The 23,006-nt window shown below is 38.3% G+C and overlaps 1 protein-coding gene across 2 annotated transcripts; it reads left to right on the top strand.

Annotated features, from left to right (window-relative positions):
• Positions 1-464: 464 nt before the first annotated feature.
• On the top strand, positions 465-5,460 carry LOC122292145 (auxin response factor 18-like). Of its 2 annotated transcripts, XM_043100365.1 has the most exons (5): positions 465-1,135; positions 1,291-2,510; positions 3,451-4,361; positions 4,546-4,611; positions 5,121-5,460. In XM_043100365.1, exons 2-5 carry the CDS (start codon positions 1,428-1,430, stop codon positions 5,200-5,202), a joined length of 2,142 nt encoding a protein of 713 aa, XP_042956299.1. In that variant the 5' UTR covers positions 465-1,135; positions 1,291-1,427; the 3' UTR covers positions 5,203-5,460. The 2 variants fall into 2 exon arrangements, with proteins under 2 accessions (XP_042956299.1, XP_042956300.1); XM_043100366.1 differs by lacking the exon at positions 465-1,135 and having other exon boundaries at positions 1,182-2,510.
• Positions 5,461-23,006: the final 17,546 nt, after the last annotated feature.

The raw sequence follows: 23,006 nt of genomic DNA, 5'->3' as shown, positions 1-23,006 counted from the left end.
AGGATATCCACGTCAACCAATTAAAAGCTTATACATGACAACCATGTCGTTGAATTTTTAACAAAGGTTGATGGAAATCTTGAATTATAAAAATAAAAAAATGTATAAAAAATATAAATTTATAAATAAATTTATATAATACATTAAATTTATTTTATAATATAATATATTATATTTAATTATGTCTGTAAATTTATTTGTGTGAGAACTTTTTATAGTTAAATAATTTCTCATTTATGTATTAATTTTGCAAAATTTTAAATGAGAAGTATCAAATTGCAAAATTATATATTGATTTTACAATTAACTCGAAAATATACGATATTTTCATCCTTTGCGAACAAAAATCCTCGAAATGAACAAAATCGTGATATTTTCATGTAATCGCGACATGATAACGAGGTTTAATTTCTACGACAGCAATGAATTAAGGTTTCCAAAATTTAATTATTATTTGGTTGAATTAAGATTTCGTTTCTGTTACATGAGAGAGACTGATTTTTTTGAGATCCGAAATGGAGAGTAGATAAGAACAAAATTTCCGGTTAGAGAGAGAGATCCTGATCTTTTCAAGCATTTTTCATCGGAGAGAGAGAAAATCTGTGATTCCGTACTGTATAGTGGCTGCTACAAATACGATCGATGACATTAATGCATTCATGTCTCTCTTCCGTGCATGAAGTCACTGAATCATTGCCTGGAGATTTTGAATGAAAAAACAAGAACAGAGAGAAATTAAAAGCTGGCTGAAACTTCTGCAAAATTTGTTGTGATTCACTGTTTTCGGCGAACAGTTAAAAAAGGATTACAGCTACTTGCTCCTGAAGTTCTTCATTTCCTGGCGAGTCGTCTTTTGTTTTTTAGTCCTTTGGGGTTCCCAAAGAAACTGTGTCTGCTCTCTGAGGTTTCGCCGTGAAACTGCTCGGGAACGGAGGAATGTTCTTAGGCGACCGCCTGAAGACAAATTGTGCAAAGCTCAATCCGTAAAAATCCCCCGGCTTCCAAAAAAAAAAAAAAGAAGTAGACTGTATTTTGGGGAGGAAGTTAACATCCTTTTTATCCTAGTTTTTCCTTTCGAAGCTCCTTGAAGAGTCTCCGGCCGCATATCTTTGATTTTAATGCTTCAGAAGGAGAGGTAAAAGGGGGGGGGGGGGGGGGTAAGGGGGCCTCTTATCTGGTGGCCCTCAGTCTATTATGTGAATTTAATGAAGTGGCTCACTGTATTCCCCTATTCTGCATGTTTAACTTATTTTGCATCTTTCTTTTTGTGCTGTTTATGGTTGCTTACAGCGTTTACAGATATAGCCCGAAGTGAGGCTTCTTCCAGCTCTGTGAAGTAGAAGCCTTGAGACTTTTGAAAATAAAAGGGATTTGCAGACCACTGTTTGATCGCTCATTTTCATATTCCGAAAATTGGCATTCAAACAATGGAGGCAGAGAAATGCTTGGATCCTCAACTATGGCACGCCTGTGCCGGAGGCATGGTCCAGATTCCTCCGGTTAACTCCAAGGTCTTCTACTTCCCTCAGGGCCACGCTGAGCACGCCCAGGCCCGCGTCGATTTCGACTCCTTGCCCAGAACCCCTGCTCTCATTCCTTGTCGAGTTAGGGCCGTGACGTTCTTAGCTGACCCTGAAACCGACGAGGTTTTCGCCAAGATCAGATTGGCTCCAACGGGAAACACTGAGCTTGATTTTGTTGATGATCAGCTTTTGGGGGCCAATGGGTCTGAGAATCCAGAGAAACCCGCTTCCTTCGCCAAGACATTGACCCAATCCGACGCCAACAATGGGGGCGGTTTCTCGGTTCCGAGGTACTGTGCCGAGACAATTTTCCCGCGGTTGGATTACAAGGCGGATCCGCCGGTTCAGACCGTGATTGCCAAGGATGTTCACGGAGAGGTCTGGAAATTTAGGCATATTTACAGGGGGACGCCGCGCCGGCATTTGTTGACGACTGGGTGGAGCACCTTCGTAAACCACAAGAAGCTAGTTGCAGGGGATTCCATTGTTTTCCTGAGAGCTGAAAACGGTGATCTCTGTGTCGGTATTCGACGATCCAAGAGGGGAAATGGCGGTGCACCAGAGTCCCTATCTGGGTGGAACCCCGGTCCTGGCTATTCTGACTCGCCATACTGTGGATTTTCGGTGCTTTTGAGGGAGGAGGAAAACAAAGTAATCCGAAATGGTTGTGGGAATTCAAGCCCTGGTGGAAATATGAGAGGAAAGGGAAGGGTGAGGCCTGAATCGGTTGCTGAAGCTGTGGCTCTTGCTGCTGGTGGGCAGCCATTTGAGGTTGTTTATTATCCCAGGGCAGGCACGCCAGAGTTTTGCGTTAAGGCCTCGGCTCTGAAGGCCGCGATGAGCATTCAGTGGTGCTCTGGGATGAGGTTTAAGATGGCATTTGAAACAGAGGATTCTTCCCGCATAAGCTGGTTTATGGGAACCGTAGCTTCTGTTCAGGTTGCTGACCCCCTCCGTTGGCCTAATTCCCCATGGCGGCTTCTTCAGGTGTTGTATTCATCTGCTATTTTTATAGCTTTTTGCAAGAGTTTGGAATATGTTAGTTGCTGAATACGTGTTTTTTAAGAAATATGTTAGATTTTACTGTGTTCATTTGTCGCTCAGTTTCCTATCAGGTTTGCTGGTAGGGATGAATGCAATTTATCTGATGGCTTATCTTAGCAACTTTGTTACTTGGCTTGCATCAGTGTGTTACTCTAGAATCTGAGGCATCCTGATATTTAGGTCCGGTTTGTAGATACGTTTATTGCTGAAACATAATTACATCCCCTTAAGCAGATAAGAGTCCATCTTAGCTTTGTGGCCACTTCTTTGCAGCACATATTTTTTGCCTGCCTAACAGAAGCCATATATTCTTTTCACTAATTGTAGTGTAAAGATTACAGAAATTATTTGTGATACTTCAGACCTAGTAAAAAATTGGAATACATACACCCGTACAAGAATTAGACCCCGAAATTTAACATAGGGCTACACATTTTATGAGACTGGTTTAAGCATTTGCAATTTACGATTTTTAAGTTTTCATACATATACCACACACTTCAGATATCTTGAAAGGTAAAAATATTCTGACACCATCCTTTCGGTGAAGGTTTGATACCTGAGCAAAGATTTTTGCCCAACTTGTACATGTGGTGCACTCGGAGGGATTCAAGTCATTTATCTTCTGATTCCCATCTATGTGGTGACTGTTGGGATCAAAATCAGTGGTCTTAGGAAACCCCTTGTTTCCAAACTCAGATTTTGAAATGTAGTAGTAGTCTTTCATTTTTTGGGTGGCATAAGTAAAAGAAAACCAAATCACGGTTTTTAGCAGCACATAATGTACTTTACACACCATGGTATTAAATATGTCATACAAAGCCTGACCTGGGTTTATGTTGCATCACTTTCTGCTTAGTTCTATTTGCAAACAACATTTCAGGTGACATGGGATGAGCCAGATTTGCTCAATAATGTGAAGCGTGTAAGCCCATGGTTGGTTGAACTGGTATCAAACTTGCCCACCACTCACCTCTTGCCCTTCTTACCACCAAGAAAAAAGTTGCGCCTCCCGCAACATCCAGACTTTCCACTTGATGGCCAATTTCCAATGCGGTCAATTTCAGGCAACCCCCTTGGGCCCAGCAGCCCCTTTTGTTGTCTATCTGATAATGCTCCTGCAGGCATACAGGGAGCCAGGCATGCTCAATTTGGAATATCTTTATCAGATCTCCACTTTAAAAACAAACTGCAGTTAGAGCTGTTTCCGTCCAGTTTCCAGCCGTTCAAAATACATTCAAGAACTTGCAATGGTATTGTCAAAGGTGACACAAACAGCAATGAAAATTTATCTTGCTTGCTAACCATAGGAAATTCCAGCCAGAATTCGGAGAAATCAGATAAAGTGAAGAGACACCAGTTTTTACTCTTCGGTCAACCAATAGTCACGGAGCAGCAGATTTCTCAAAGCAGTTCTAGTGATGCAGTCTCGCAAGTTCTTAGCAGGAAAAATACAACAGATGGAAATCAAGAAAACGTAAAGTTACTTTCTGATGATGGTTCAGGATCCACACTTGACCAGAAGGTTTCGTTGGAGAAATCATCAAGTGCTGGGTTTTCATGGCACCAGGGTTTCCAAACCACTGAACTTGGGTTGGACACTGGTCTCTGCAAGGTATTCATGGAGTCGGAGGATGTGGGACGCACACTTGACCTCTCGGTTCTTGATTCTTACGAAGAGCTGTACAGGAGGCTATCCAAGATGTTTGGAATAGAAAGATCAGACATGCTAAGCCCTGTGCTATACCGAGATGCAACTGGTGCTGTAAAGCAAACTGGAGATGAACCGTTTAGGTAAGTTTTTCCCTTGATTTTCTCTTGTTTGCTGTCATCATCTTGTAGCCCTTGTATATATGTATAGCGCTTTGCCTTTGTGAAACCACATCTTAATATGTATATTTTTGAAGTATTTTTAGTGCAGTTCCGTTTGTTAGTATATAATTGTTGGATCCCCTTTTTCTCTCTGGTGGAATTGCAGTGATTTTATGAAAACAGCAAAAAGACTGACAATTCTGAAAGATTCAGGCAGCAACAATATTCAAAGGTGAGTGAGTGGTTATGATGTCTCGTTCTTTATTCCCCATCCATCCCTTCTCAGTTTAGGGGAAGTCTTTTAGAGCATCTATCTATTATATAATTTTCGAAGCAGAAGCTTTGCTTTTGTTAAGTCACGTTATCCAATCTTACATTGGATAACCATGAATTTGGTCATTTCAGTTTAAATAATTTTCAAAGATCATGTCAATAAGCATTAAAGAATTTCACCGATAAAAAAAAAAAAAAAAAAAAAAAAAAAAAAAAAAAAAAAGCATTAAAGAATTTCAAATTTTAAAAGTTTGGAACACTTCGTGTTATTTCCTCTATATATAATTTATTATAGTTAGAAATCAAAGAATGCATCATTTATAAAACTCCACCATCATGTTATTGATGGAATTAAAATCAACAATTTTTTAGTGCATAAGCGTAAATAATTAGCTGAAAAAATTCCTTATGGTTCTCAAGTCATTCTTCAAGTTTCTGTAGCCTGTTTTGATGTTTTTTTTCTCTCAGGACATGGATTACGTGGATGAGAAATGCTGAAAATGGACTGGATGCATCAAACAAGACAGGTCCCTTGAGCATATTTGCATAACAGTGTGGAGTTTTGAGACTTGGATGTTGAAAGTGAATAAATCTTTGGAAGCTGCTTATTTTTTTAGTAAATGTAGTTAGGAAAAACATGAAATGAAACCATTTATCTTGTTTTATGGTGATGTCGTGGTAAATATCCATACGTTTGAGAGATATAATGCTCAACATTATGGTGAATTTGTCTTGTATGTGTATATGCCATGAATCCATCTCTGGACTGATTTTTTGCCCAGTCATTATATATTGGCATTCCCTCTCTTGATCAAGCTTTTATACCAAATTCTCCCATTAAACTGGTTTTTGGGAGAGAATTCAGACCGGATGCTCATTTCGAGTCAATTCTCTAAAGATTATGACTTGAAAAAAAGGGTTTGATTTAGATAGAATTGGTCAAAACTGAATTGATTTGAGTGCATTTTTTGAATTGTTTATAAACCAATTCAGTCGGTTGGTTCATAGAGATTTGAGTCGATTTAAAATTATATTCCCTTTTTGAATTGTGCTTGAGCAATGAATTCTTGTAAGAAAATATGATAAACTAAATGTATGTTAATTTTTTCCTTTTTAAGTGTAACAAAAGGTAGAAAAATTGAAAGATAAAATATAGAGTTGTTTATTTGAGAAAATCTAAAATTAAGTGGTCGTGTAAATCATATTCTTTACACCTTACATCAACTATTTATTGGAAAGTAAAATATACCTAAGCACATAGGATTAAATTTTTTATAAATACTATATAACAAATTTTAGATTTTTAAAAAATATGGGTGGGTGGTGTCCATCCTCGGTGCTGAAATTATAATCTAGTGTAGTTTAGCTCATGATAAAATATGAAGACTCATAACATGGTGGCTTGTGATATTTTAATACTTAAATTACATTAAATAAATATATGTATATATTTGTAATACATTTTTATGACACTAAGATACTCATTTTGAGAGTCTAGACTGGTCTGAAGAGTGAACAATGGAAGAGGAATTAGCTAGACAGTGGGAAGGTTTTATGCCTTACTGAGAAGGAACAAGAGGAGGTGGTATTACCATTCAAGTCAGTCACCAAAGCTGCACAACAAGGCAAGTACTGCTTGTTAGCCATGATCATAGCAGAAAGACAGGTGAATCGAGAAGCCTTCAAGACTACAATGGCCAAAGTATGGAGATGTGAGAGCTGGTTTCAGTTTTCAGAAATTGGAATGAACAAGTTCCTGATTGAGTTTCACCAAGAGAAGGACCTCAAACATGTGCTAAGGGGCAGACCTTGGTCCTTTGATAGGTGGTTGATATGCCTTCAAGCCTTTGAAGGAAACAAATCCATCAATGAGGTCTCCTTCAATAAGGAAGAGTTCTGGATACAGGCTTACAACTTACCTTTAGCAAGTATGACTTTTGAAGTGGGAGTTCAGATTAGTAGAAAGATAGGTAGATTCATAACAGCAGAAGTTGATGATAGAGGCATTGGATGGGGGAAGTTTATGAGAATAAGGGTGGAGATGAGTATTACAGAAGCTCTGATCAGAGGGATATTTTTAACTATAGAAGGGAAAAAGACCTGGATCCCTATAAAATATGAGCGTTTACCCACTTTCTGTTTCAGGTGTGGGATTGTAAAGCATTCCAAACAGGGCTGCTCCATCAGTTCTATGGATAGTAACAAGTTGCAATATGGGGCGTGGTTGAGGGCGCCTGCAATGAAGGATAGGGAATACACCAACAAGAAGTATGGGGAAGAAGGAAAGCAGCATAGCACAGAAGAGCAACCATGGAGGCAGGGCGAGGAGGTCAGGGATGAAGGGCAAAACAGTAAGTCTGAAACAAAAGGAGAGTCTGAGGGAAGTGGTCAGAAAGATGTTGACAGCACATTCTCTGTTGATCCTTCTGACACCAAACACCATATCAGCATTTCTGCAGAACCAGCACAGGACCCTTTTAAGGAAAGGTTGACCATCCCATTTTGGAATGGTCCTAAACCACCTTTTCATGCAACAGAAGCGTGCCTCATGCAAGGCATAGAGGAACCACATGGTCCACCAGTCAGTGACTGTATGTGCAAAGACCAGAAGACAAAACTGGACCCCATGAACAGCCATGACCTAAGAGCCCAAGCTACATCCTTGGCCTTTTTTGTCTCGGATGAGGTCCAAGTTCTGGAGAAAATAAGAACAAGATCAACTTGGAAGAGGAAAGGTAGGGAGAATAAACCAACTAGCCCAATAGCAGAACCAAAGAAGACTAAAGCAAGTCTCCTAAGTTGGATTAAGAGAGAAGTCACTCAGGACAATGCAGGAGAAGAAGCCACTATCATCAAGAAGAGGAAAACAGTGGTGGTGCCTGATGCAAGTCCCAATAGAGATGAAGTGGTGGAGGCTGTTTCACAGCCCCACCCTACACAATGAGCTGCCTAAGTTGGAATTGTCGAGGGCTTGAGAACCCTCGAACAGTGAATAAGTTGCATTTTATGGTGCAAAATAAGTCCCCAAAATTTGTTTTCTTGATGGAAACAAAGAGCAACAGAACAAAGGTGGAAGCTGTCAAAAGGAGACTACAATTTGACAACAGCTTTGTAGTCAATTCGAGAGGAACCAATGGTGGGTTAGCCTTCCTTTGGAAAGAAGACATGGAAGCAGAAGTGGTGTCATACACACAGAACCACATTTCACTTATAGTGAAGGGCATGAAGGGGGGAATCCCCTGGCATTTGACTGGGTTCTATGGCAACCCAATGACAGCAAAAAGGCAGGAAAGTTGGCTCTTGCTCCAAACTCTTAAACCCAATGACAGCAATAGGATGGATGTGTGTAGGTGATTTTAATGAAATAATGTGCTATGGTGAGAAGTGGGGAGGAGCACTGAGACCATACAAACAAATGGAGGCATTCAGAATTGCGGTTTATAGTTGTGGCCTGAGTGATATGGGTTACCTTGGAAGCAAATTCACATGGTCGAATGGAAGGCAAAGGAGGGCCTTCACCAAAGAAAGGCTTGATAGGGCCTTTAGCAACTCTGTCTGGGCACACCTTTTCAATGATTCCAAGGTATTTATTCTCCCAGCTCTGAATTCAGATCATAATCCATTATGGGTTACAATGAAGCAGCTGCAAGCACCTAGAAACAGACAACAAAAACCATTCAGATATGAGGCATGCTGGTTAATGAAGGAAGAAAGCTCTAAACTGATTGAGGAAGCTTGGAGGGCACCAAGACAAACTGTGAACAAAATGCAAGGTACCATTGACAAACTAAAAACCTGTAGATCAAAGCTGACTCAATGGAGTAAGCAAACTTTTGTCACTGCAAAGAGAGAAGTCTATGCCCAAATGGACTACATCTCTACATTACAAGAAAGGAACACAGGCCAGCTAACAGAGGAGATAAAACAAGCACAACAAGAAGTAAACAAACTTCTTGAGGCCGAAAATATTAAGGGGAAACAAAGAGCCAAGCAGAGGTGGCTGGCTGAGGGGGATAGAAATACCAAATATTTCCACCAATGTGCTTCAGACAGGAGAAAATCCAATGTAGTCAGGAAATTGTTGGACAGCAATGGACAAGCAGTAAGTTCGAAAGAAGGAATTTGTACTCTATTCCAAGAATAGTTCACAGAGATTTTCACCTCCTCTAACCCCAGTAATCCAGAAGCATGCATAGCATCAATGGAAGCTCAGGTAACAGCAACACAAAACTCCATGCTGACAAAGGCCTACACTGTGCAAGAGGTGGAAGAAGCTCTTTTTAGCATGAATGGTCTAAGCTCCCCAGGACCAGATGGATTCCCTGCTATCTTCTACCAAAAGCACTGGCCAATGGTGGGACCACAGGTGTGTGATACTATTCTAAATGTCCTTAATTCAGGTGGCAACATAAGGGACATCAATAGCACATTCATTGCCCTCATTCCCAAGAAGAAAGTTCCCAACACAGTCACATAATTCAGGCCCATATCTCTCTGTAATGTACTCTATAAACTCATTGCTAAATGCATAGCCAACAGAGTAAAGAAGGTCTTACCTAGTGTCATTTCTCCTTCTCAATCTGCATTTATCCCTAATAGACTAATAACTGATAATGTTATTATTGCTTTTGAGGCTTTGCATACTATGAAATGTAAATTGTCAGGGAAAGAAGGGTACATGGCATTAAAACTAGACATGAGCAAAGCTTATGACAGAGTTGAGTGAGGCTTCCTTAGAGCTGTGCTTCACAAGATGGGGTTCTGCAGTCAGTGGGTGGAATTAGTGATGAGATGTATAGAATCTGTCTCATATGCTCTTTTAGTGAATGGTGAGCCTCAACAAGAGTTCCTACCTTCTCGAGGCATAAGACAAGGTGACCCACTGTCACCTTATCTTTTCATCATGTGTGCAGAGGCACTAAGCAACCTAATTCACAAGGCTGGGGAAGATAGACTGATTAATGGGGTACCAATAGGGAAGAGTCATTTAAGAATCTCCCACCTCTTTTTTGCAGATGACAGCCTGCTATTTTGTAAGGCAAATGTAATGGAATAGAATAGAATGATAAACCTTTTGAGAACTTATGAGATGGCATCTGGCCAAAGATTAAATCTGGAAAAAACTTCCATTATTTTCAGCAAAAACACAGCAAGGCAGACCCAAGACTACATTCTGTCAATTGCTGGGATAAGATCTGGTTTGGCCTATGAAAGGTATCTAGGTTTACCATCCGTGGTGGGAAGAAACAAGTCAAAATCCTTCCAAGACATTCTAGACAAAATCAGATTGAGGCTTAGTAACCACAAAACTAAAACACTATCTCAGGCAGGGAAGGAAATGTACCTCAAAGCAGTGATCCAAGCCTTACCCACCTACACTATGAGTGTTTTTAAACTACCTTCCTCCTTCCTTCAATCCATCAACAGTGTTATCCAGCAATTCTAGTGGGGTCAGCAGGAGAAGGAACACAAGATTCATTGGGTATCCTGGAGAAAAATAGAACAAGCAAAGGCAATAGGGGGACTTGGTTTTAGGGATCTTGTGTGTTTAAACAAAGCCATGCTCTCCAAACAATGTTGGAGACTAATCCAAGATCCTAATTCCTTGGCTGCCAAAGTCCTACAAGCCAAATACTACCCTAATTTGAATTTTCAGGAAGCAAAATTAGGGTCCAAGCCTTCCTTTGTTTGGAGAAGCCTCCTTGCAGCAAGACAAGTTATATAAGATGGTGCTTTTTGGAGGCTCGGAACAGGATCTGAGATTCATATATGGGAAGACAAATGGCTTGGATATCCTAATCCTAGCAAAGTCACCAGCCCAATGAAAAATCTGGATGTAAAGGCAAAGGTTGCAGAATTGATCAACCCTGAAACCAAGATGTGGAAAACTGAACTAGTCCAAGACACCTTTGCCGAGGGGGAAGCAAAATTGATACTGCAAACCCCTATTAGCTCAGTGGAAACCAGAGATAGGATCATATGGAATGGTACGAAGGAGGGGTCTTTTTCAGTAAAAAGTGCTTATCACATGGAAAAGGCTAAGCAGGTGGCAAGCCTAGACCAAGCCTCAACGAGTAACAAGCATCAAGAAGTGTGGAGTAAAATCTGGCAGCTGAGAATAACCCCTGGGGATAAAATGTTTCTGTGGAGAGCATGCCATGAGGCCCTCCCCACTCAAACTAATCTTTTCAAGAAGAATGTAGTCAATGATCCTATATGTCCCATCTGTTGTAGGGAAAATGAAGATGTTCTCCATGCATTGTGGAGCTGTGCAGCAGCAATGGATGTGTGGAGTTTATGCTCTAAAAGAATCCAAAAAAGATCAACTAAGCAACTTCCCATGCTACTGTTTTTTGACTATCTAACCAAGGTGTTGAATGAAGAAGAAGTTTAGGAATTTGTGGTAGTGGCAAGGAAAATCTGGTGGAGACGAAACTCATTCATATTCAACCAAGAATTTACAAAGCCTCACATTATTGTCAAGGAAACCAGAACCTTGTTAGATATGTTGGCAGAGAAGGATATTGATCTTAACAGCAAAAAACCACCAAGCTGCCCCTTAACAGAAGTATGGCAGGCACCTTCACCAAACTGGTTTAAGATCAACTGGGACGGAGCAATGGACAAGGAAAGAGGAGTAATTGGAATAGGAGTGGTAATAAGAGATAGTGACAATCAGGTTATTGCCACTATGCGACTAAAGAAACAGATTCATCCTGATCCTCTCCTAGCAGAAGCATATGGTGCCTTACAAGCAGCCAAATTTGGCCTAGACCTTGGGTTGCAACAGGTCATCCTTGAGGGAGATTCTTTGCAGGTCACAAAAGCTTTACAAGAAGGAAAAGAAGCATGGTTTAGTGCTAGCATGTACATGTATGAAACAAGGTCATGTCTTTTAAATTTTGCAAAGTGGGAAGTTTCTCATGTTAGGAGAAATGGTAACATTGTAGCTCACTTACTAGCAAAAGATGCTCTTAATTGTCAAGAGTTAATTGTAACAATGGAGGAAGCTCCTCCATGTATTTTATCATTTTTATAATGAAATGATAGAAGAGTATACCCTTTCAAAAAAAAAGAGAGTAGTATTTGATTTATCATTTTATGGCCATCAGAGTGACAGTCCCACCGCCAAATTCTCAAGTCATTGATCTTTAACATAATAGAGAAACATTCAAAACAAAAAACAAACAAGTGCATGAGCTACAAGTGCCAAACACCACACACAACTCTTATCCACTGTTGTTGTCGAAGCAATTTTCTGCCTATCCTAGTCGTGTGATTATCTTGCAACAAGACCAAAGCTTGGGGTCCCAAACTTAGGGGAGTCTACGATGGTAAAGTTAGATTAGATGATATGAGTGAGGAAAACTCAGAATTCAGAGATATTTCAAGACCTACCTGTCAATCTATTTATAGATGATGCAAAACCGGACATGGCCTTACTCTTCTTAGGGCTTAATTATGAGAATTTAATGCGGTAACCCCTTTGGGACTGGACTTGATTGTTAATAGTATTGATTTGGTACAGATTCTACTTGGATTTTCTTGTGTCAGTTAATCACAAGAAGTTCGTTCAATAATAATTTCGAATGAACAAAGTATAATTTAAGAGGTTCAAATCTCTTGACGATACCGTGCGTATTGACTTGCCCACCTCTTAGTTGCTTGAGCACGACTAGATCGTGATTCTTAAAGAGGATTTGCATTGCTAAGGTTTTGGAGTTTCTATACATACTTTGATTATATACAATCTGAGAGCATAAATTAAGGAATACGAAAAATGTAACTGAAGATTTACTACATAATTACAATGATATTAACAAAAAATAAAAATTGTTCCTGAAATCAAGTTAAGCAAAAAATTAGGCTTTGATTATTGTTGCCGTTGAGTCTAAGATGTTGATCGCATATTTTCAGCACATACGCCCCGGCTAGAACGGGCTACCATCAGTAAGGCCGATCTTGTTTCGTAGATAATTAGTCCATTGTCTCGAGAGAGGCTTGGTGAGTAAATCTGCAAGTTGATCATTGGTATGAACATGCTAAACGTGGAGAGCATTCTTTTCAACCAAGTCTTGCACAAAATGAATGTCAATTTGAATGTATTTCATCCGTGAGTGTGTCTCTCACCCATGACATGAAACATCAGTTTAGAGAAGCAAAATAATAATAATAATAATAATAATAACGAGTTTAAATTCAAGTTAAAATACTTTCCCCGGCAACGGCGCCAAAAACTTGACTCACTCAAAAATGAGTAGCACTAATGCTATCCCAAGTGCAGGAGGATGTCGTGTAATAATTAGGAATAAATTCCTAGATCGTCTCCTCAGGGAAAGTTACTTAGAAATCAAACTCGTTGAAAAAGGTGAAAAACTTCACAAAGAGAAAATAAAATGATGGTATGTGCAATGGATGGAAAAGGGTACTAGTCATGGACTAGATTCATATTTTAGATTTTGATTGTTGGATTGGAATATAAAGGACTAATAAATTAAACTCAGAAATTAATAAAACCAAATTAAGAATTAAACTAAATTAGAAAGTAATTGTCAAAACATGAACTGAAAATTGAAAATGCCCAAAACCAAGATTCTAGAATTCATCTTTGTAATTAAATCACAAATTCTCAAAATAACACATAACAATTGTAATCACTATTAAATGAAAACTTAAGGAAGTGAGAAAAATAAATAACACGAAATAAGTAAACAGAAAATAAATTACCCTAACTTCTAATCTAAACAAATCTCAAAAGTATTCCATAAATTTTAAACTGAAGTTAAATAAAATAGAGAATGAAAAGTCTAAACGAAAACTTCCTTTCACTATTCAATTGAAATTCAAAACAAAAAGGAAACAATTTCTCACGTATCACTCTTGAAATTTAATCTCTAAACCTTTAATGAAAACTCTAGAACAATTCCTCTACTCCCCACGTATGATGTTTCAGAAAAATCAAAAACAAAAACAAAAGCTTAAAACCAAACATTTCTTGCAATAAATTAAGGTAACACAATTAATTAAAACTTCTAAAACAATTTCTTTTATTGCATGAAACAAAATAGCACACTTGATTAAAACTTCTAAAATAATTTCTTTTTGTTGCATGAAACAAACTAGCAATGAAACAAACTAGCACACTTAATTGAAATTAAAGTATTACACTTAATGAAATAAAATTCTAGAACAAATTTTTAATACACTTAATAAAAATGCTAAAACAACAAAGCTTTGAAGCCAAAAGGAAAAACAAAAATCTGAACACAAGAAAGAGCCAACTCTTTAAATAACAAAAGCAGAAAATTGTAAAATGTAAGTTGTAGAAGTCTAAGTTTGAGTTGTATCTTTTTTGAGTTCGGACTGCATCCTTTTATAGCCGAACATCTTGGCTAGTTGCATCTCACATTCAATTGGTTTCACACTTCAATCTTGCATTCATACTTAATTGCATTCACACCTCAATTGCATTCAATTTCAATTGGTTTCACACTTCAATCTTGCATTCACACCTTAATTCGGCCACCTCTTCCATTTCTCCTCAATTTAAATCAAGCAAACAAGTCCAACACGGTTCTTCATGCCTAACTTCATACACGGTTCTTCTTTGCCTCCAAATCAAATTAACCAGCCGACTTCTCCTATCTCTTCTCTTCAATCCGTTTTCTTTCAATTTCAGCACACATCACTCACCTACTTTAAGAATAATTCCAGCCAATTCCTTTCAACCCCTAGAAAAAGCATGCACCGACTGCTTATTACTTCCAGAAAAATAATCTGCACCGATACAACACAAGCACCCACCGATTGCCTCCTTCTATCACAGCACAACACATCTCCCTTCTTCAATCTAATTCAGTTCCAGAAATGCACCGACTCACTCTTTTTTAATTCCAGCACACAACTCTCTTTAATCATGCATTGACCGACTCTCTCTATGTCCCTACTCATCAGAATAAAGTCAGCACCAATAAAATCCTTCAAACCGACTATCACTCCTGCTAGAGAAATTAATCCAGCCGACTAAACTCCAATCCATCACATGTTCTCTTTCTATCTTCCTTCATTTCGGCTCTTGTCCAATTTAATGGAAAGGAAGCAGCCTTTGATGACTTTTTCAATGTCAAATTTGGTGGAGAGCAGCAGCCTTCTTCTTCATATAATTTCGGTGGACAGCAGCAGCCTTTGATGACTTCTTCCTTCATTTCGATGGACAGCAGTTGGTGGACAGCAACAGCCTTCTTCTTCCAATCCATCACATGTTCCTCACCTTCATTTCATGAATGCCCTTGGTTGAAAGTTCAAGCACGGAATCTCTTGTACCTACTGCACCGTCCAGCCACACACACACATACACACACACACACACACACACACACACACACACACACACACACATATATATAGATGGTTGAATTCAAGTTGGTGTTGCCAAACTCCTTCCTCCAAGTCAAGCATGGCACGGCATGCTCTTCCATATTTATTTGTTTTTCTTTTCAACATGCCTCTTATTTGTTTCAGCCTCCTTTTTGGACTTGGGTTGAGTTGGTGGGTTTATTTTAGTGTGAAAAAATGGATCCGTGAGTTGAAGGGCATGAGTAGTTGGTGGGGTGATTGGTGTGGCCGTGTATGAGGTTAGATAGAGTTGGGAGTGTTTGAATAGTGGGAAAGCTCAAGACAAAGTATGAACAAGGCATGAACATAATAAACCATGGTATGCACGAAAAAATGGAGATGGAGATTAAAAAAAAAGAAAATACTCAACAACAAAATAACACTAAAAAAATTAGCTTGAGCAACTTCCATTCACGGATGGCAAGAAGTGCTTCTATCTTTTGAGGTTCATGGATTGAACCCAAAAGATGGAAAGATAGCTCAAGAAACTTTATGAACATGAAGAACAAGAAAAACAATGGTACAAACGCAAATGATAATGGAAAGCAAGAAAAATTATGAACTAGAATGCACAGTAATCAATAGTTGGTAGAATTCAAGCAGAAATTCATGCTTTTAATCAATTAAAATCACAACTTTGATTTATCCTTATTAATCATTTTTTCATTTAAAACCAATAATAATGTCATGATGAATTTAAAATACATTGGTTTTAAATAACTAAAATATGCAATATCTCAGCTCAATCAGAGTGCTAGACATGATTAAAACTGAGGTGTGTTGCTCCCAAGTTGTCACATAGAAGTAGTGGTAGCTTGGATAATGAAAATTTCAGTTCTTGAAACAAAGAAATGATCCACATGGACTCGACTACCACTATTGCTAGAGCTCTATACTTAGCCTCCGTTGATGATCTTGCTATGGCACGTTGATTTTTTTAGCTCCACGAAATAGGTTTTGTGCCAAGTAGAATGAGATAGGCTTGGATAATGAAAATTTCAGTTCTTGAAACAAAGAAACGATCCACATGGACGTGATTGCCACTATTGCTAGAGCTCTATACTCAGCCTCAATTGATGATCTTGCTATGGCACATCGTTTTTTTTAACTCCACGAAATAGGTTTTGTGCCAAGTAGAATGAGATAGGATTGGATAATGAAAATTTTAGTTCTTGAAACAAAGAAATGATCCACATGGACTCGGCTGCCACTATTGCTAAAACTCTATACTCAGCCTCAGTTGATGATCTTGCTATGGCACGTTGTTTTTTTTTTTAGCTCCACGAAATAGGTTTTGTGCCAAGTAGAATGAGATAGGCTAATGTGGATTTTCTATCATCTAAGTTGCCTGCCCAGTCGGCATCGGAGTAGCACGTGAGGGTCGGATTCATTGTTTTTCTGATGTCGATGTCGTGAAAGATAGTGTTTTTCAAGAATCACAACAGCCTTTTTGTGGCTGTCCAATGATTGGTGGTTGGACAGTGCATAAACTGGGAGAGTTTGTTGACTGTAAAACTTATATCAGGTCTGGTCAGTGATAGATATTGTAGTGCACCAATAACTCTTCGATATTCCGTGGAATCAACTGATGAAGAACCATAAACCAGCTGTAAAGGGACTGAAGTTGACAGCGATGTTGTCAAATCCTTGGCACCATCCATACTAGTTTTAGTAAAGATATCTCGGATGTATTTGTGCTGAGTTAAAAACAAGACATCTTTTGTAGGACTAACCTCAACACCAAGAAAGAAGTGCAATGGTCCCAAATCTTTGATAGAGATTGTTTTTTTCCAAGTTGATCAATGATACTTACTACAAATGCCAAGTTATTCCCAATGATAATCAAGTCATCAACATATACCAAGTAGTAGACAAGTATAGAACCATTATGAAACACAAAGAGTGAGGAATTAGATTTAGCCTTAACAAATCCAAACTCTATCAATACTTGTTTAAGGGCTGTGTACCAAGCATAGGGTGCTTGTTTGAGATCATATATTGCCTTTTGAAGACAACATACATGATTTGGTTTATCATGATCCCAAAACCCAGGTGATTATTTCATGTATACCTTTTCTATGAGATGCCCATGAAGAAAAGCATTATTTACGTTTAATTGTCTTAAAGACCAACCTTGTACCACAGTAAGAGTTACAACAGTTCAAATTGTGACTGGTTTAACTATAGGGCTGAATGTCTCTTTGTAGTCCAAACTAGGTCTCGAGTTAAACCCTTTTGCTACAAGCCTCGCCTTAAATCGATCAATTGAATCATCAACATGCCTCTTAATCCTTAACACCCATTTACAACCAATAATATTGCAATGTTCTGATAGTTGAACTAGTTGTCATGTATCATGTCTCATGAGGGCAGTCAGCTCAAAGGACATGGTATCACACCATCGTGAATCAGAGAGTGCCTCAATAACACTCATGGGTTCCAAGGAAGGGGGGATTGCAAACTTGGTGACTAAGAATGACTTTTTGGGCTTGTAAATGTGACTCATGGATCGAGTGGTCAAGTTGTGAGTGCGCACTTCAGTGTTTGAAGGTATGACAGATTCATGCATTTCTATTTGAAAAATTTGTAGCGAAATCAAAGGTGAAGAAGAAGACGCACTTACTGGAATGGAGTTCGGTGCATGAGAGGACCCAATTGCAGGCGTTGTTGTAGATTTGGTACCCACTGTAGGAGAATCTTGAGCTTGGAGTGAAGCCATGTTCAATTTCGACAAGGATATTAGTGTTTGTTTGGGATCACTCGAAGATGGAGAAGATTGTTCTAATGTTTTAGGGTTCAAGTTCTCGAAAGGGAAAGTGTCCTCATGAAGTATAACATGTTGAGAGTGATAAGTCCTCCAAGATTTGGGCTCAACGCATATGTATGCATTTTGAGAGAGTGAATAGCCCACAAATGTGCACGGTTAGGCTTTGGGCTCAAGTTTATGCTTATTGTAGGGCCTAGTCAAAGGATAACACAAGCATCCAAATTGCTTAAACTTCATGTAATTTGGTGATTGCTTAAACAATTTCACAAATGGAGATTGATTTTGCAAATTAGGAGTGGATATTCTATTTATGAGGTAAGCTGCAGTTTAGAATGCATATGGCCAATATGAGAAAAGCATATGGGCATATGTGAGGAGGGTGAGGCCAGTTCAACAAGATGGCAGTGTCGTCTTTCAGACATGCCATTTTGTTGTAGGGTGTGTGAGGTAGTGGTGTAATTACTGATGCCATGAACAGACAAATAGGATTTTAGTCCAATGTATTCTCCTCCATTGTCTGAGTAAATGCTCTTCATTTTTGTATTAAAATTATTTTTAACAAGATTTTGAAATTGAGGGAAAATAATTTGAATAGTTGATTTATGAGACATAGGATAGAGTCATATGTATTTGGTATAGTGGTTAATGAAAATAATGTAATATTTTGAACCATCAATACCAATTTCATGAGATGGACCCCAAACATCATAATAAACTAATTCTGTGGGAGCTGTGCTAGTGAGACCATGAGAATTAAATATTTGATGATGAGCTTTATTTTGAGAACAAGAAGAACAAAGAGATAAATGCCCATTTTTATTTGTAGGTAAGGAAAAAACATTAATTAAATGATGGACAATTTTGGAGGATGGATGACCAAGCCTTTTATGCCATTTATCAGTGGTGGTATGTTCAAGAACATAGGCAATAGCATATTTGGAGTTTCTAGCCAAGTTCTATGGGAATGGGGATACGCCATCTTCACATTCACCTTTGAGTAGATGTCGCCCCAGTGATCTGATCTTTAACCAAAAATTAAGAAGCATGAAATTTGAGATAAACATTATTATTCTTTGTAAAGTGATAGACAGAAATAAGATTTTTCCTAATTGTGGGAACACAAAGGGTATCACGTAAATGAACACGATTAGGCGATGCAAATGATAAAGAACCAACATGAGATATATATAGGCAAACTTGATCCATCACCAATTACCACATCATTAATACCATCATATTCAGAGTGGATGGACATATTTGAGAGATCAGTTGTCATATTATGGGATGCCAAAGAGTCAACAAGCCATTTTTTATTTTTTCCTTGTGAGGAGGTTGCACAGTTGGCTGTGGGTTCACTCAAAATTATCTTTGGGCAAGTTTTGGCCATATGGCCCATTTGGTCACACCATTGGCATTTGGGCTTGTATTTGTGAAAGGCCAAATTGGAAGGCCCATTTTTGCTGTTGTTGCCATGGCCTTTGCTGAAAGAGGATCGATGGTTTGGCTTGTTCGTTCCAGAGAACCCTGCTTGTCGATGACTATAATTCGTAGTGCAAGCATGTTTGACGTTGATTAAGTCTCTAGCCATCGAAGGTAGTTTTCATGACCTACTAGAAGATCATGAATTTCTTCAAACTTCAGAGAGGTTTCATGAGCACAAATTGGGGCTGCAATTTTGACCGGTGCAAAACTGCAAGTGCACAGTATCGTAGTTTTATAATAAAGTGGTAAGAAGAGTATCGTCCTCAGGGATTGGTACCTTACTCTTGCCAAATACCAAAATTATACTAATCTCAATTTTATTTAGAGGAATCGCTAAGGTTTTTGTAGTTGCAAATAAAACTAGATCAACTCAAAGAGAAATAAGCAAAGAAAATAAAACTGACTTTCAAAGATCAAATTCAATAGGGAAGAAAACTTCTAGGAAATCGATTTCACCATAATTCTTCACTATGCTTTTCTCATCCAGCTAATTTAACTTAAACCTCTTTTGTCTATTAGCAAATCTCTAATTCATCCAAAAGCCTCTTTCGATAGTCAATTGGAAGTGATTCTAGTTTATCAATTCACACAAGAGTATGCAAATTAAATAACCAAGAACGCAATAAGACCAATGATTTAATTACTACACAGGTTCATACAAGTCTTTCGATCTCTATACTTACCTATGCTGAAATATCCAAGATCTACCCTATGATTCCCTCTTTCGATAGAAAATCACAAGATTAATAATCATCTAATCAATGGCCAGTTAATTAGAAGCATTAAACTCAGAATAAATCAGATAAACAAAGAGAGAATTGCATTAAATTAGCATGGACAAACAAGCATAGTTCGGAAATAGGTTACATCGTTTTCCTAGAATAAAGAAAATTTAGCTCATGCTAGAAATGGAATTCAACATAAACGAATTCACCATAATTGTTCTGAGAAGATGGGAAGAAGAAAATAAACACTGAAAAATCCTCCTTGCAGCCTCAACTCGTTGTCAAAAGCTCAAGGGAACGATTCAACGCTTTTCTCTCGTCCGTGCTCGTGTATGAATCCAACGTACGTGCAATAAATTGGAATTCCGTCTCCAAAACAAATGATTTGAATCCCTCTAGCTATGTTTTTCTCTCCCAAAGAGTGTTCTCCAGTCAAAAACTCGCGGCTCTAGAGTGAAAAATGGCTTTTATATGGTCCCACGGTGGAAAACCTAAAATCTGTCAAAATACGATGTTCGCTCGAACGGGGTGTCGAGCGCGCGTCGAGCGTTCGACTCTGCCTGATTTCGCTCGAGCGCACATCGAGCGTTCGACTCTGCCTGATTTCGCTCGAGCGGCCAATGTCTCTGCTTGAGCGATCTTCATTTTTCAGCAACCCGCTCGAGCTCCCTGTCGAGCGGCAGTCGAGCGTTTGAATCTGCCTGAATTCGCTCGAGCGGCCAAAAGCCTCCGCTCGAGCGAACTTGTAGAATCTGCAATATGAAATTTTGCAAGCCATCAAATACCCCCAAACTTACAACTTTGTTTGTCCTCAAACAAAAAGAAAAACAAATGATAAGTTAGGCAATATCAACTCGACCCCAAAGAGAAGTATCATCACTCACCAAGCTTTTATGAATTTAGATTTCATCTCTAGTATCTTACTCTTTTAACATCAAAGATAGCAAGAAAATCAATCAAAAATTTTGCAATTTGTCAAGCAAGAGTTAGGCGTTTACTTCAACCTAAAGCTAAGACCTTGAGTGTGTGTGTGATATAGTCAATTTAACCTCAAACCACCTGCAAACTCAGATAAAAGTAGAACAACCAAAATCAGAAGAATTCTCTTAAAACTTAATCCCATAAATCCAATTTTCAGAAATCCTCTCCACTAATGTAGTCAACACTAAAATCAAAGATCAAAAGGTCTTTATTAAGGTTGTAATGATAGGCCACAGGGTGAGGGTTAAGAAAGAACTGGATATGGGAAATTAAATCAAACTGGGAAAATACTTAGTGAAAAGAACATTAAAAGAGAAACTCACATGATTCAAATCATAGCTCTTTCTTGGCAATATGCTCATACTTGTGGCATTATTATTGCTGTAATCACTGATGTAATACCAACACTTCCCTTAACAAAATTTGAGGTAATTCACTTTCCGCTTGGCGACTTCTTTTTCTTTTCTTTTCTTTTTCTTTTTCCTCTTCTTCTTTTTTTTTTTTTTTTCAATCACTTCCTTTCTTCTTCTTCTTTTTCTTTGATCAAATAGAGCAAACATAATACGTTTCATCATGAAACCAATTTTCTCTTTTAAATGTAACTCTCCACCAAAGTATTTTCTCAAACTCTCAACGGTAGATTCATTGTTTTTCAGGCTTAGAGCGGGCATGGTTTATGTAGTTTAAAGAATCAATAAAGGCTCATGAAGGCTCAAGGGGGTTGACTATGGAAACACACCATGTAATGATGGCATGACATTTAGGACGGCTGGGAAAGCTTTTTGGTTATGCCAAAGAAATGCTTAGATCATTTCTCTAATATTTGGTCTCAACTAGGATTTCGCCTCAAGGACCCATCAACGGATTCTAGAGCAAAGCAAAATCGAACCTCCCTCTTTCAATTAATTCAACTTCTTCTCTTCATAAGCAAAATGGAATAAGAACAAAACGACTATGTGCTCAATTGTGTTCAAGGTCAAAGATTTAAACCAAAGTACCCACAAAACTTCACTTGACATAAAAGAAATTTTTGAAAATTTTTCTCAAAACCATCTTCAATCACAAATTTCAGAGTCATAGAGAATTCAATCTTACTCCAATGCATGCTTGGTAAGAGACTCAAACAACCCATCAACAACCCAAGACTTAGAAAACAAGAGGATCAAATAATTATAGGAGTTTACACCCCCAAACTTAAACTAAACAATGTCCTCATTGTGATGCAAAAGTAAAAAGGATTGAAGAAATAAAGGAACTTCCTTGGTTTCATGGTGAACCTTCCGAGGTTTTAAAATTTTCCAGCTCTTTATTCTTGCTAAATAAACCTGCATCAAAAACCAATTTATTAAAACTTAAATAAATAAAGATAATAAAATAAATGAAATAAATAAAGATAGATCTATGGGTTGCCTCCCATAAGCGCTTGTTTTAAAGTCTACAGCCAGACTTTTCAATGATCATCAATTAGGATCTCCAAGAGGAATAAATGAATAGTTCCTCTCCATTGGCTCTCCATATGCTTCAATCTCTGACCATTAACTCTGAAAATATTTCCAGTCTTGTCCTTCAAATCTACTGCTCCAAAAGAGGAAACTTCATGAATTGTATAAGGACCCGTCCATCTTGATTTCAACTTTCCCGGAAAGAGTTTGAGTCGTGAATTGAAGAATAAAACTTGTTGTCCTGGAGCAAACTCTCGCCTAAGAATCTGTTTGTCATGTCACTTCTTCGTCCTTTCTTTATAGATCTTTGCATTTTCATATGCATCATTCCGGAACTCTTCCATCTCATTCAATTGAAGAAGTCGCTTTTCACCTGCTGCCTTCAAATCAAAGTTAAACTTTTTCACAGCCCAATAAGCTCTATGCTCCAACTCTACAGGAAGATGACATGCCTTTCCAAACACTAATCGGTATGGAGACATCCCGATAGGTGTTTTAAAGGCTGTACGGTACGCCCACAAAGCATCATCAAGCTTCTTCGCCCAATCCTTTCTATTGATTT

The sequence above is a fragment of the Carya illinoinensis genome, chromosome 13 (assembly GCF_018687715.1).
Source record: "Carya illinoinensis cultivar Pawnee chromosome 13, C.illinoinensisPawnee_v1, whole genome shotgun sequence".
Lineage (NCBI taxonomy): Eukaryota > Viridiplantae > Streptophyta > Magnoliopsida > Fagales > Juglandaceae > Carya > Carya illinoinensis.
Note: the sequence above shows the minus strand (reverse complement) of the source record. Positions and strands in the feature narration are given on the sequence as shown.

What these genes read in the sequence shown, in the direction of transcription:
- LOC122292145 (XM_043100365.1), top strand. Translation starts at nt 1,428, where the DNA reads ATGGAGGCAGAGAAATGCTTGGATCCTCAACTATGGCACGCCTGTGCC. An exon ending in CCCCATGGCGGCTTCTTCAG is followed by an intron (nt 2,511 to 3,450) that starts GTGTTGTATTCA and finishes ACAACATTTCAG; the next exon opens with GTGACATGGGATGAGCCAGA. An exon ending in ACTGGAGATGAACCGTTTAG is followed by an intron (nt 4,362 to 4,545) that starts GTAAGTTTTTCC and finishes GTGGAATTGCAG; the next exon opens with TGATTTTATGAAAACAGCAA.